Source organism: Archocentrus centrarchus, chromosome 5, assembly GCF_007364275.1.
Source record: "Archocentrus centrarchus isolate MPI-CPG fArcCen1 chromosome 5, fArcCen1, whole genome shotgun sequence".
NCBI lineage: Eukaryota > Metazoa > Chordata > Actinopteri > Cichliformes > Cichlidae > Archocentrus > Archocentrus centrarchus.
The window spans coordinates 33907496-33922897 of record NC_044350.1 but is presented as its reverse complement, the minus strand read 5'-3'; the positions used below and the strand labels follow the sequence as shown (position 1 = coordinate 33922897).

The window sequence follows — 15402 nt, the reverse complement described above, 5'->3', positions numbered from 1 at the left end:
TGGTTCAAGTTCAAAATCAGGCGTTATTAATCACAAATGTTAGAAGAGGACTCGGTTCATATGGTTAACTGGGGAAACCCTTAAAAAGCCCAACTTACACAGTAAAACTAACAGCAGGTTCAGAACGAAAGACTGAGCTCGTTTCTCAGCTCTGAGATGTGTAAAATCAAAGAAATGATGGGAACAAAAACTCATCCAAGTACCTGCCGCGGAGCCTCACAGACGCATTTTTAAGACACTTCAAAGGAAAAAGTGAGCAAAGTAGAAACAGAAAAAAGTCATTACTCACTGATTTCCATGCTCTGGAGGGAGGTGTAGCGCTTGCAGTTACAAGTACAGGAGACATTGGCGGCGGTGGCGTTTAAAACACCCATCAAGTTTATTCAAATGCTCCTAAAATCAGACATAAATACTCCAGGACAGAGAGGACGAGTGGAGAGGGAGAGACAGTCGGAGGAAGGAGAGGAGGAAAAAAACCCACAGCCAAGTCCCCTCCAAAAAATACTCCCTTTTCTCTGCTCTCTCTCTCTCCAGCCTCCTCTCCTTTCCCTCCGGTCCTCCTCCTGTCTCGGTTCTCTCCTCCTCCTCTCTATGGTTTCTCCTCCTCTTCCTCGAAAATCTATCTATCTATCTATCTATCTATCTATCTATCTATCTATCTATCTATCTATCTGTCTGTCTATCTATCAGCGTGCCGCTTAAGTACCGCGGCAGCCTTTAAATGTAGTTTCTACGTTGTAAATGTACTTGAGCTACTTTCAGTCCGTTACAGCAAAATCAGCTGGAGAGGATCCGTGTTTTCCGCCGAGTGACCGGCGACTAAACTGCTAAGAGATGTCTGTCTGCTCCCGTCGCTTTCTCCTCTCTCCCCCCCGTCTGTCTCCGGGGAACTCTCTCTCTCTCTCTCTCTCTCTCTCTCTCCCTCTCTCTCTCTCTCTCTCTCTCTCTCTCTCTCTCTCTCTCTCCCTCCCTCCGTGCCCCCCCCTTCTCTCTCCGTCAGGCCGTACAGGGAGGAAACCACAGATAAAGCAAAGATCACACAGACTTGTTCCCCCCAGAGAGCAAAAAAAAAAAAAAAAAAAATCCCCATAAAAACAATGTTATTATTATCATTTTTACATGTATGTATATGTACCAAGGGCTCTTTTTGTTTTGATTTTTACATTTATGTGTGTCATTGTGAGGTTTTTAATCATAACGATATTTCTTACCATGGATTTGTCAGCTTCTTCATATTGTCCCATTGGCGTTGCTAGAATAATGGTAATATGTGCAATATATGTAAATGAAAGTTGTGTTTTTTTAAAAACATTATATGCTTTGATTTTTATTGACATTTGTTAGATAGGATGCATAATCCATAATTTGGCATTTACAGGAACAAAAATCTAAATCTTCTGCAAAAAATATCTGCAGACAGAGCTGTTTGTTTGGATTTAGTTTAAACAGAAGCCTGGAAGTGACAGAGGTTAAAAAACAGCCCAACTAATAGCTATTATAGATATGATAAACACAAATACAGCCATAAAAAGTATCCCTGTGTAAATTCGTTCATTTTAGTTGCTAATAGGTTTGTCACAGACAGTTAAATAAGGCTCCGCAGAGCTTTTAGTGTGTTTTTTATTATAGGAGTGCAGGTGTCATGGAAGAAATTTTGCTGCTAAAATATGCAAAGCTTTCATTTTCAGCAGGTTAGATTATTGGGTGTTTTTGCATGCAAACGCTGTAACCAGAGTCCTCACTGAGACCAGACAAGTGAACTCAGGTCTGCGATCCTTAAATCGCTGCACAGCTCCCTGCATTTCAGAGACTGGATTTTTAAATCCTGTTACTAGTCTACAAAGCACTAAATGGACTTAGGCCCAGATACATCTGCTATCAGCGCTCCAGCTTAACCTTTGACCTTTTATTATTTCTGCATTTCTCTGTTTTAATTGCGCGGTTTCTTTTTATCTTGCCTTTGTAAAACACTCTTAATTGATTTGTGTCTGAACAGTGCTGAATATAAACATATAGTTAAACCTTTCTCACAAATATGTAAAGTTGGTTTAAAAAATGTGTGCACCCCCCCCCCCCCCCCAAAAAAAAAAAGGTAATTTGTACCAACAAGTTACTTAATATTTGCTTTTGGGGATTGTGCATGCAAAATTGTGCTCCCGGATTACATCATTGGTGCTCTTGAATTAAATGGTGTGTGCAAATGACTAATGTGTGTGCAGCATGCATCCCCTGAGTCAAATGACACAGTTCTAAAAGCATGCACCAATTTATGCTCAGAGATAACAAAGTGCCAATTATTCAAGCTATTCAACATGTGTAATTTGTGCTACTGAATTACTGATTTGTGCTTTCAAATTCACAGACTATAAAACTCAAACCTAAAACAAATGAGTCCAAGTACCAGCTTCAGTCTGTGTTAATATGTGACTAAAGTTCCACTCAGCATACGTCCATGAATTATGCTCTGATGAAGACTGTGATGCAGTTTTAATCTTTATTTTCTTTTACCTAATATCAGAAATAAAGTAGTACACCACCTCGCACCTGTGGGGGTCGGGGGGGGGGGGGGGGGGGGGGGGGGGGTGTTTAGCGGTCAGCTACATCTCACATCCAGGGACTCACACTAATGCCTTTTAATGCATTCCCCTATGAAATGCCTGATTTTAAGCTGCTTTTAAGTGTTATAAACATGTAAAACTTTTGATATATAACAATAAGAAATCCTTATTGTAAACTGACCTAATGACACTAAATTAAGATAACTGGTTTATGTCAGGTAAGATCTGATGTGTTGAGATGTGATTAATCCCTTTCATGGCACAGGTGTGACAGTAACAGGTAACTTACACATGTACCTGAACTGAAGCTGCTCCGATGGATTTGGTTTGCGTGTAGATCACCACGAGAAGAGACTAAATGACTCAGGAAAGTGTAAAAAAAAAAATCAGCTGCAGAGCTGAAATATCAGTTTTAAGCATTATATTACAGAAGTATTACAGTTACTATCAAGATAAGGCAGAGTTTGCATCTGTGCCTCAGTAGACACGCATGCATTAGGCCTGAACCCTCCTGCAGCTGTGTTTGTCATTTTGAAAGCAAGTATAACCACTTATAACTTTATTAGTTGATGCTTCAAGGAACGTAACAGAATTTGGAATAAATTACTATTTTCCATGCATGTTATTAATTTAGAGAACAGATAACTGCAGGAATATAAAACTCACTCATCATGAATATCAGCTTAATTTTTGTCTTTCTTGCGGCTTCTTTTTTAGCGAGTGTGTCGCTGTAAGCCAAACTGAGTTAGCCCTCAGCGTCGAACCACAGAAATTCAAAAGATTCTGCAGCTGCTTTCCAGCCTTTCTTGTGTCTTGTGTTGCTTTTCTACCCTTATTTTGTTGCTCTCGCTAATGAAAGAGGCAAAATACCGGTGAAATGAACCTCACATAAACCTGTAAGTCACAAATACACAAACACACAGCAATTTAATCTGTTTTCTTTAGTCAGTGTTGCCAAAATCTGAGCTCACCTATCTGACGTGCAGACAAAATCCCATCAGGAATATAATTGATTTTACTGCATGTGTGTCCAGATATAAATATAAATTTATAAAATTTTCATCATCCCAAAAGTCCAGTAAGAACTGACTCAAAATGTTGAACATTAGTGTTGCAGTGGATCGACAGAGCCAGACAGCATTACGTCACCCCCATGACTGACAGGCCCCGGGGACCAATGGGGCTAGACTGTAACAGCATGTCTCATCTGAGTCAACTGAGTCTAATTACGCCTGCTGAAGTTTATAGCCGCATGTTAAAGTGGTTTTATTGCCCAGCTGGACTCCCCAAAGCCCTAATCGTGTAGACAGAAAAAACTTAATCACCCAAAATACATTGCTCAGTATGTACAGAGGGGGGAAAATGGAAGAAAAGCTGCAAGGAAAATATAGATTAAAGCCTGTTACAGTCTGCTGTGAGTGAGATGACTGAACAGGAGACAGTTTGTTTCAAAGGCTCTAAAACAGCTGCTACAAATGTTGGAAATATGGAACTATTTAAGTTTTCTACCTCTTAAGCTGTGACACTGAACATTTATTTTCTAGATGACATCATAACCAAAGGGTCAGATAAAGGGTCATTTGAGCCAAATGAGAGAAAGTAGCTTAATTTTTCAGTATTTTGTAATTAGAGAAGAACTATTGTAATAATAATTTAAAGCTTTAAAAAAAAAGGAAATATACCTCACCAGATATATAAAATTTCAATATCTCAAACACCACAAAGGAATTTTGACAAAATAAAACTAAGAGTGCATTTTTTTATTATTTTTTAATGTGTGTACACTTTGATTTTAATGTGCTGACTTTGATTTGGGACTGTATTAAATTAGTCAGTCTCACTGTGCTTTGTGCCATCCTGACACTGAAAAACAACTTTTAGCTAAACTTGAGATGAGATAATAAACTAAAACCAGGTCAGCCTATCCATCTAATTAAATCAAATGTGATAGGATTACAGAGCGTCACCGTCCAGCCAATAAACAAGACGTGCTGTGGTAACAAGTGTGTAGGGCCTCTGCTGCCCCCTGCTGAAGACCAGCGGCAGGGCCGCGCAGAGGCTGGGCTAAATCATCACGGATGAGGTGAAAGAGTAAAGCACTTTCACTCATTCCCCCATTGAACATTACTCATAAAATATTACAGATTCATAGATTTATACTGTTATTCTGCTATAACAATATTCTACACAAAGACAATAAGATTTAAAGAAGGCTAATTGAATTTAAACCATAACATAGGACATCTTGCTACTGTTTTCAAGGTATTATTCCTATTCTAAAATCACACAGATATCTGTGTATCTTATAGGCTGTAACCTGAATATGTTTTTCATTGTGTGACCTGTAGTGGACTCAGAATTAAGTGCCTCTAAGTGTTCTGTGCATTAATTAATTACTTTTTTTTTTTTTTTTTGGCGTCTCTTTTACCACATAAATCACAGGTTCTTTTTTGCAGGATGTTTTTCCAAGAGTTTCAAACAAGACAACACAACATCCAGTACACAACACCAACAAGCCAGGTGGTAATGTGTGAAAGCACAAATAGAGTCACAAATCATTTGTCAGCATCAAGAAAGACAAAAAGGCATAAAGACATGGAAGCTTATTAAATTTAGCTGAGTCGAGAAGAGCTTCGAGCTCCTAACTTCCCTCTGCAAACTATAGCAGCAGGAAGTAACATAAATAATAAAGCTTTATTTCCCCTCTCTGTTATCATAATGGGAATTGTAAGTAAATTTGTGTCTTGGTGTCTAAAACTGGGACTGGAAAATGAACTTGAAATGAAAGATGTGAAAGAAATCTGTTGCAGTGGCTTATAAATAAAAATTTACCAGTGACATGCTGGTTGTTTACTGGAAGTCTCCAAGTCCAATAGGAAGCTCCAGAGTTTGTGTGCTTTCTGCGTGACACAGGCAGCAGTCTGAGACACTGATAATCGAGCTGGTGGTGAGTCAATTTACCGTCTGAGGGGGCTGAGTCACCAAAACGGACAACAGGTGTGGTCATTTTCATGTCTCTGTTTCTCTCTTTATTGTAGCCCTTCTTTGAAGACTGAAGTCAGTGAATCGTTTGGTTGAGGATCTGCTCTTTTCCTGCTCGCCTGACTCTCTCTAACGAGTGAGTGTATTTTTTTATCAGTGGTGCTCAGACAGAAAATTGCACTGTATTAAAGGCAGGGGCTGCACTGGTGGGGGCATGTTGTTCCACTAACTGGTGAGACGATGAAACACAATCCAGGAAGGTTAGCTCGAGTAATAGATCCTTAGGGTTGGCTTATCTGTTGAAAAAACACTGCACACTGCAACACTGTTTTTTTTCTTGTTATGTAAGTTTACAAGTTTTTACAGCAGCATGTATTTAATCTACCTTACTTACTATGAGATACGCAGTAGAACTGAGATTTTCTTGATTAAAGGAGAGTTGCCATTAGCGCATTGTTGACTGGTATGAACATCTTAGGTTGGGCTGTCAGGATGGACAAAAGGAATGAAAATTATAAGGCTTTGGGATTATCATAAACAAGTTCACATGTAAGTATGTGCTGCAATTTCAGCCCATTCTCATTCCTGGGGTGTCAATTAATTCTGCTTTGTCAAAGCTCATGGTCTTAGGTGAACATGTACTTCAAGAAGGGGCAGGAACATAAGGTGACGTATAAGAGTTTAGAAAGGTGCACCCAGGTGGACTACATCTTAAGCAGAAGGTGCAATCTGACAGAGACAGGAGACTGCAAGGTGGGAGCAGGGGAGAATGTAGCTAGGCAGCATTGGCTGGTAGTCTGTAGGATGACTTGGAAATCAAGAGGAGGGAGTAAGCGAAGATAGAGAGAAGAATTAAATAGTGGAAGTTGAAGAAAGAAGAATGTTGCACAGAGTTCAGGGAGGAGTTGAGACAGGCTCCGGATGGTATGGAAGAGTTACCAGATGTAGTGCTGAGGGAAACTGCCAAGAAGGTACAGTATTTGGTGTATCCTCTGGACAGAGGAAAGAAGATGAGGAGACTTGGTGGTGGAATGAGGAAGTACAGGAAAGTATTCAAAGGAAGAGGCTAGCAAAGAAAAAGTGGTATAGTCAGGGAGATGAAGAACATAGTAGCATAGCAGCTGATCAGCGAGCAGCAGTATGGGTTCATAGAGCTCTACAGATGTGGCATTTGCTTTGACAGTGTTGATGGAGAAGTACAGAGAAGGTCAGAAAGAGTTTCTTTGTGGATCTAGAGAAAGCGTACGAGTGCTCAGGGAGGAACTGTGGTACTGCATGAGGAAGTCAGGAGTCACAGAGAAGTAAGTGAAGGTGGTGCAGAACATGTATGAGGACAGCGAGACAGTGATGAGGCGCGCAGCTGAAGTGACAGATGGGTTCGTGTTGGGGGTGGGATTACATCACAGATCTGCTCTGAGCCCCTTCCTGTTTGCACTGGTAATGGACAGGCTAACAGATAAGGTTAGACGGGAGTCTCGGTGGACTATGAGGTTCGCAAACAAAATTGTGATCTGCAGGGGAGAGTATGGAGCAGGTGGAAGGAACCTGGAGAGGTGAATGTATACCCGGGAGAGAAGAGGAATGAAAGCCAGTTGAAGCAAGACAGAATACAAGTGTGTGAATGAGAGGAAGACATGTGTAACAGTGATATGCAAAGAGGAGAAGTAGTGAAAGTAGACAAGTTTAAAAACCTGGGGTCAACCATCCAACAAAAGGGAAACTGAAAGGGAAGGTTTACAAGATGGTAGTGAGACCTTCTATGATGTATGGTTTGGAGACTGTGCCACTAATGAAAAAGCAGTAGGCAGAACTGGAGATGACAGAGTTGAAGATCTTAAGATTTTCTCTGAACCTTTTTAATCATCCATCCATCCATCCATTCATCCATCCATCCATTTATCCTCTTCAGGGTCGCGGGGGGCTGGAGGCTCTCCCAGCTGTCATTGGGTGAGAGGCGGATACACCCTGTACAGATCACCAGCCTGTCGCAGGGCTAACACAGAGAATTTTCAATAGAGTTGAGGTTGGGGCTTTGGGAAGGTGATTCCAGAAGTTTAATGTTTAGCCTGATTTAGCCCTTCCCAAACTAGTTTTGATATGTGTTTGGGATCATTGTCCCACTGGAACACCCACTTGTGTCCAAGCTTCAACTGTCTAGCTGTTTATTTGAGATGAAGTTGAAGAGTTTGGCAGTAGTTCTTCTTCATTATTCCACCTGCTTTGTGCAATGTATCAGTACCACTAACAGCAAAACAGCCCCAGAGCATGATGCTACCAACACTGTGCTTGACAGTTGGTACAGTGTTCTTAGGTTTACAACCTCACCTTTGCTCCTTCCAAACATACCTTCCAAAAAGCTCAGTCTTTGTCTCGTACGACCATAAACCTTTTCTCTAGAAGGCATTTGGTTTGTCCATGTGGGGAGCTACACATTTCATTTGAGCTTGAAGATGTCAATTTTGAAGCAGAGACTAATTGGTCTATTGGTCAGCACCAGGGTTATTATAGTTAACGAAAACGAACGAAATAACGAAAACTGAAATTGAAAAAACATTGTCGTTAACTGAAATAAATAAAAACTAAAATTAAAAGGAAGAAACGACAACTAACTAAAACTGAATTGTGAGTTTACAAAACTAACTAAAACTAACTGAAATTATAGATATTGTTATTTTTTTTTAAAAAGTCTTGTGGATTGATATGAAATCATTTTTTTCCTCTCTCCGAGTTTAAGCTCGGAACGCCGTCGGGCAAATGGGTGCGCATGTGCGTGCGTGCGCACACCGCGCTGCTCCTCAGAGAGTCCCATGTGGTGTTTTTTTTTTTTTTACTATGATAGCACAGATAGCAGCGAGTGTCTTGTTGTGGATGATGTTGTGGATGATGTACGGAACACTTCTTAGTCAGGAAAAAAACACCAACATCAAAGTAGACCTGAGAAGCGCACACAAGGCAGCTACGGAAACCGCTCTCATCCTACAAGGCAACCCGGCCTGCACCTCCAGAGAAACGTGACTACTCGTCGGGTCAACGCAGCCACAACTTTGTGTTTAGTCCTTGTGCGTTTCCGGCTACTTTATCAGTCAGATAATAACAATCAGGACTAATAATCAAAGCATCAATATAAGGACTCACAAATGTCAGCAAATTCCTGGAGGGAGCTGCTGAAACTATGGGAATGGACGTGAAGGAATGAAGAAAGTGAAAAAACAGGGACAAATATGTTTGCACCCTAAAAACTGAGCACAAAGAGCGAGGACCAAAAAAACCCCAGCACACAACCACAAGGTAATTAACACACGCAATCCAGCTATACATGCATAAATGCGGACATGAGGTCGGACACTTCCGTAGGCTACAGAGGCCGCAAAGACCCTGCAAGTCTAATCAGTGAGCATCTAACCAAGCTAGCTCCAAAACAGAAGCAGCATCAGGTGGAGAGAACATCAGGATGCAGCTGGATTTGAGCTTTGACTCCTTCAAGGAGTTTGTTTTTGTCAAACACCACATGTAGCTGTTGTTAATCTGCTGCACTGAGGCTGAACTTTATTGGGAGTTTATTGTAGAATTTATCGAGTTTTGGAGTTCATATTGTTCTTTGTTTCTCCCTGTTGATGTTCATGTGTGTCCTTAATATTACACACATTTAGCATGTAGTTCTGCTGTCTGTGAACAGTTGGTTGCTGAATTTATTTCTTTAAAGGGTACCTGATTAAGTATGAAAATACTAAAACTAATACTGAAACTAACTAAAACTAAGCATAAAACCAAAAATAAAAACTAATAAAAACGAGCAAAACCACTCTGAAAACTAATTAAAACTAACTGAATTAGAGAAAAAAAAGTAAAAACTAACTAAAACTAAACTATAATGTAAAATCCAAAACTATTATAACCCTGGTCAGCACCTTCTCAGTCCTTTGCAATGTAAAATTCTCTTTATTGTAGACAGTGACGCTTATGTACCAGCAACTTCCAGTTTCAGTTTGGGTCTTCTTCCAGACCTCGGCAAAGTGGTGACACAGCTGAATAACTTTTACTTGAGTACAGTTATTTGAACTGATGACCTTGGAATTTGCAATTGTTTAGAAATGTCTCCAAGACACCTTCCCAATGTAAATCTACAATTCTCCTTCTTAGGTCTTCACTGAGTTCCTTGGACTTTCCCATTGTTCTGAGTATTGGTCTTCTTTATGCTGGCAAAGAGAAACTCCCACTTGTACTTAATCATGAGAAGTTAGTGATTGGCCTTAGCCTTGTCAAGTTAAGAGACACTGTAGTGCTTTCAACACCACTTATTAAAATATTTAAGTGAGTGCATGTATGTATTTCACCCTGTAAGTATAATTTTGACCATGTGTGGATTAGAGAAAATCCAAAATAAATTCAAACTTGTGTATCCAATTCTTCTTTTTAAGGTGATTAAAGGTGGATTCTGTACAATCATTCCACCCTGGAAAACGAACAGTTCAAACAAAGCTTCAAAAGCCCCAAATTACCTCGACATTCATTCCCATTATGAGTGTATGTAAACTTCTGACCACAATTGTATCCTCTCATTGCTTCCATTTCATCACTGAATCCCTTTTGGCAAACCCGTCTACATTTCTTTCATCCTGACTGTTATGAAGGCATGTCCAGGCAGCTATCATCACCCAGTTGAAATTATCATGTGCAGAAGGGTGGCTGCTCCGAACCATTCCCAAAGTACTGGGAATGGTTCGGAGAGGTTTTTGCATGACCAGTGTTGTTCAGTGCCATACCTCCACCTGGACTCCAGTTTCTAAAGGGAAGGGGTCTAACTGAGAGACATTGAATAGGAAACCAAAGCTAGCATTACTTTAATGGGTTATTTTATTTATTGTTTATGTATGACATATTAACAATACTTACACTGTATATATTATATTTATACTGTCAATATAAGCTCCAGAGACTGTCAATTACTTTTTTAAACAGATATATGCACCTACTTTGTCTAAATAACTTTAGTTTAGTAGACTGTATTTCTCCCTGGGTAGTTCTGCTGCACTTCTCCTTTTTTTCAGTTGGCGTAATTTATACTTTCCCTAACTGTATATTCACTGTAATTAATCCACCAAGAGTCATTTGATATACAGCTATGAAAAAAAAAAAAACTGATAACTACTTCAATTTTAAAGCACTGAATCAACTATAGACAAAAATTAACCTCCAGGTTCTATTTGAACACTTTCCTAATTGATATAAGTTCATTAACTCATTTGTATTACATTTCTTTCAAAACATTCTTCTTGCAAATTAGTCTAGAAAATGAAAATGTAAATGTGGCACAGTTGTTGAATAGCTGGTTGCTTGAAAAACCTGGAGTTTCTTGGCGTTTCTGAAAGTGTGAAGACCACCTTTTATTCACAGCAAAAAGTTTGGCACATAAACAGGGATATAGCTGATAACATTACAAAGAACTGCATTCCATGTAAGTGAGCCATTTTCAGGGTCCTGGTATTGTGTAGTCAAGGCTCACTGTCTGGGTTTTTTGGGGAAATATGATCCAGCTCAGCCATTGTTAATGATATTTTTCACCTGTGCTCTTTCTCCAGTGACAAGTCAAAAATTCTGCTGTTAAATGCCTTTTTAAATACACTAATGGGAATTATTGTGAAATATAAATTTGTTTAGTCACCTGGAATTTCTTTACATCCAGAACTGCTATGCTGTTGCCTGCTGCAGACGCAGTTGTGAGGGCTCTATAATGTACAAGTATCCCATTAAGTCATGACAAAGTGAACCTCAGGAATAAAACCTGGATTCAGCCTTTTTGTGCTTCTGGTGCCTGTTTGCAGTACTTGTTGTGTTTCTAGTGTTTTCTGCATGTTCCTTGTTTCCTGACTCTGTCTTCATGTCTTAGTGTAATTTATCTTTTGGTTACATACTGTTGCACTATGAAGATTACTTTCCTCATGTGTCTTAGTTTTACTTCCTTTCTGTCCTGCCCGACTCTCATTTTGTTTCAGCTGCGTTGTGTTCACCTGTTACTTCCTGTGTCTTGTTGTATAATAAACCCTCTGTCTATATGTAGTCCTTTCTTTGTCGTGTTGTCTGTCATACTTTGGATGTTCCTTCATTTGCTTTGTGCCTTCATTCTCTGTTTTGTTTTAGCTTTTGGCCAAAGAAGGTTCATTTTTGTTAGTCTGTGTCATGCACTTGAGTGTATTATTTCAAAACTTGTTCTTTTTTTGCTTGTCTGATATTACACTTCCAAAAATACTGGAACAGTGAGGCCGTGTCATGGTTGTGGGCCGGTGGCCCAGTGTGTTTATTTCCTTTTGTATAGTTTTGTTTTGTTTTACTGTTCGGGTTGTTTCCTGGTTCTTCTTACAGTTTAGTTTCTCAGTTTGTTGTTTGGGTGTTCTGTCTGTTTTATGTTATTCAGGTTTCCCTTCGTTTATTTTCCTGTGTCTATTTTGTTCCCGTGTCTTGTCCCTTCTGTGTTTAGTTTCCCTTCTCATTGTTTCCTTGTGTGATGCTTAGATTCCCTATGTCAGGTTTTCTTGTGTTAGGTCTGCGTGTGTGTTATGATTGGTCACTTCCTGTTTTATTTTGATAGTCTCGTGTTCCTTGTGTTTTGTGTTTAGTTTTGCTTCCCCTCGTCTCATCTGTGTAATTGTGGTCAGCTGTCATCCCACCTGTTGCCACTCTCCTCATTAGCCCTTGTGTATTTATTGTCTGCTTTTGTCTTTGTCGGGTCCAAGTCATTGTTAACGTTTAGGTTGACGTTCCTGCTGTGTGTTTCGAGTTTTTGAGTTTCAAGTATTTCGTTTTCTTGTAGCTGGCCCCAGACCAGCCTTGTCTAAGTTTGAACAATAAAAGTTAAGTACCAATACAGCTCTCGCCTTGCGTCCTGCATTGAGGTCCTCCCTGCCTTGCCTACCGCAGCAACCGTTACAAGGCCAACCCCTTTAATTTTGCTGTAGACTGAAAACATTTGGGTTTGACATAAAAAAAAATCTATATGAGACAAAAAGGTTATAATCTCAGCTTTTATTTCCAGGTATTTACATCTGTATCTGATGCACAGTTCAGAAGGTAGCACCTTTTGTCTGAGGCCAATCCAAAGGGGCTGGCCTCGTTTTCAATACTTCTGGAGTACAGCGAGTACAGAAGTTATGAAGGTTGCACAACATCATCAAGCTGAACACAGAAGTAACATGAGCTTTTTGCGATTGCATTTATACTTTGAAAGTCATAAAGGCTGAATTGTCAAAGGTACAGACATCCTTCATTTAACTAGTAGCACGGATGCTAATCAGTATTTAAACTTTTACTGTTGAAATACTGATTCTACTTCTTTAATCAAGCAAAAGTGAAAAAGGACAGACTCTGAAATATACAAAAAGTAGCTCTTCTATGAGCTAAGATTGTTCAAGGTTGAACCTCCACCTGCCATATTAATATAATAAATAAAATTATTAATACAAAGGAAAAGATATTTTATTTCAACTTAAATACTAATTCTAATGAATTCACACGGCTGGGGAATCTGATATACAGAACTCAAGCAGAGAAAAACAAAAGGATTTCAAAAATAGCTCTATTTGCTATTTCTTACATTGTAGATGGGTGACTTTGCCCCCATACCAAAATAGGAAAATGAGTGTAGTGTAGTGTATTTTGCAGTGGTGCAGTGTGGAGACTTAGGAAAAAGCTCTACTTGATTTTGTGTACAGGCTGTGATCAGCTGAGCTGTGTTGCTCTTTGTGGGTTTGCACAGCTGAATTCAGATGTTATATAAGCAGATGTTACATGAGCCATTGTGCCTGATTTCTGACCCCTAAACAGAATAAAGCTGGTATATAGGTAGAATGCACAGAGTGAATCTATCAGCATCATTAATTTAAATGTCTGTTTCCCTTGATGTAAACTCACACTGACCATGAACACCACAGCTGCTCTGCATCAGTGCAGCATAGTGCTTTTATCATAGACCAAACCACAGTTAGCACACTTAGCTTTAAATTTCCAGTCTATCGAATGTCACTGAGCACTCCTTACCTTTAAAAAAATAATCTCTCATCTTTCTCTCTTGTCCTGACTTTCTTACATCTTTCTCTATCTCTGAGTAACATTGTCTCACAGTCTTTTCTCTCCCTGGGGAATGCAGCAGGTGTACCTTTAGCTAACAGACACACTGTGTGACAAATTGCAAGGAAACAATTTGTTTTCTGATATTTGTTGAACTGAAAGAAATATTGCATTTGAAATGACCTGCCACTTAAAAAACGTTACTGCCCTTACGCCCCCTCCTCTGAACCGTAAGTAACCATAAGTGGATGGATACTGTTTCTTTAGGTCTGTGGTTCTACTATCTAATCAAATTTTTATTTGTAAAATGGCTTACCTGTCTGTCCTTAACTCTTTATTTCTCCCTCCCCACACACAGACCTACAAACGTACATACCCTGTGGAGGAAAAAAAAGTTGCGTAGCGATAAACCTGGACCTCAGCAAATGCACAGTTACATTGATTCAATGCATTATTGAAGAAAAAAAAAAAACAAGCTAAAAAAGTAGTGTGTAATTTGTGGACCGCTGTTGTGTCATGACAGCGTATACAGAGGGTTTTTCACCCACTGCAAATGTGCTCCGTGCAGTCAGTCCTCCAAAATTCTGATGCTGTTTGTTGTTGAGTGCTGATTGGTTGACAAGTGGGTCAGAACAGGGAAGGGAGTGACAGCAGTGTGTACCGGGAAAGGGAGAACCTTGATAAAAAAAAAAAATACAGCATGAAAAGCACAGACTGTGACTGCAGTGAGCAGTTTTCATTGTTTTTAACACTTGGTTTCACTTCACCTCTTTGCATGTTATAACTTCACTTTTCTCCACGACTGGCTAAACAGCCAACAACAGCACGAAAGTAAGAATAGCCCCCAAACTGGTCGTGCCACATACTTTGTACACTGTCTCCATCAGCAAGTCCTTTCTGCAGGTAAACGGGCTGCCAGTCCTGAGAGTCCATTTCTCCCTCTATGAGTAAAATCCACATGAATGTACACATGTAGGTTTAATTAATGGAAATCGACATCCAGCATAATTGTTGGAAACATATCAGTATTATACAGCCCCTTAAAAAGGTACATAAAGTGTGCTTGGCCAAATAGTTATTTTATTCTTAGATTTTAAGGTTTCAGTGTGTCCTTCCTATAACACATTCTGAGCAGCAGCACAATGTTGCAGCGGTCTCACAGTAAGAAGGTTCTACGCTGCCTTTGTTCTCAGCAGACATTAGATCGAGGTTTGAGTGGTCAGCAGGCCAAGAAACGTGCTATATAAATGCCATTTCCAAAGGTATGAATAAATAATTAGAAATTAATGGATCCCTTCTGTACCAGTTTTAAGAGATGAGTTAAGACTTGCCTCCATTAGGTACCAACCACAAGGGTACAAATAAATACCCCCTCTCAAAAGTACAAGCTGTTGTACCTCTACAGATATAATAGATACTCATCTTTCTCCCGTTGTTGCTTTCTTTTTTTAGGCTCCCTACATCTTTTCTTCACCTCAATCACCTCAAATCCCTCACTTTGTCATTTTCTGTCCACTTATCCTCCTGCCTCTTTGCTTCTTTGTAAATTCAATGTATCACTGGCAAACATGACAAACACAGAACATCCGAGACAAAGATAAACATTTTTACATCCCTCTTTCCCTGCATCTGCTTACGTCTCTCAGCCCAGGTGTACAGAAGTCTCAGTCTTATGCCTGTGTTTGAGGTAATAGCCGTCAGAGTCTTAGGCAGTGGCCAATCCCGTTGCAGGTGGGATTAAACAGGGATTAACTGTGTTTCTCTGTGAAAGCAGACAGACAGACTAGTACTAATCTGACTT

At 39.7% G+C, this 15402-nt stretch overlaps 1 protein-coding gene across 2 annotated transcripts in view; it reads right to left on the bottom strand.

Annotated features, from left to right (window-relative positions):
* pmepa1 (prostate transmembrane protein, androgen induced 1) overlaps positions 1-548 on the bottom strand; it is a 40774-nt gene extending 40226 nt beyond the window's left edge. The window contains exon 1 of one of the 2 annotated variants that reach the window (XM_030729126.1): positions 290-548. In XM_030729126.1, the coding sequence (XP_030584986.1) occupies positions 290-374 (85 nt within the window). In that variant the 5' untranslated portion in view covers positions 375-548. The remainder of the gene's footprint in view (positions 1-289) is intronic. The other variant, XM_030729125.1, reaches the window with a different exon arrangement.
* Between the last annotated feature and the right edge of the window lie 14854 nt (positions 549-15402).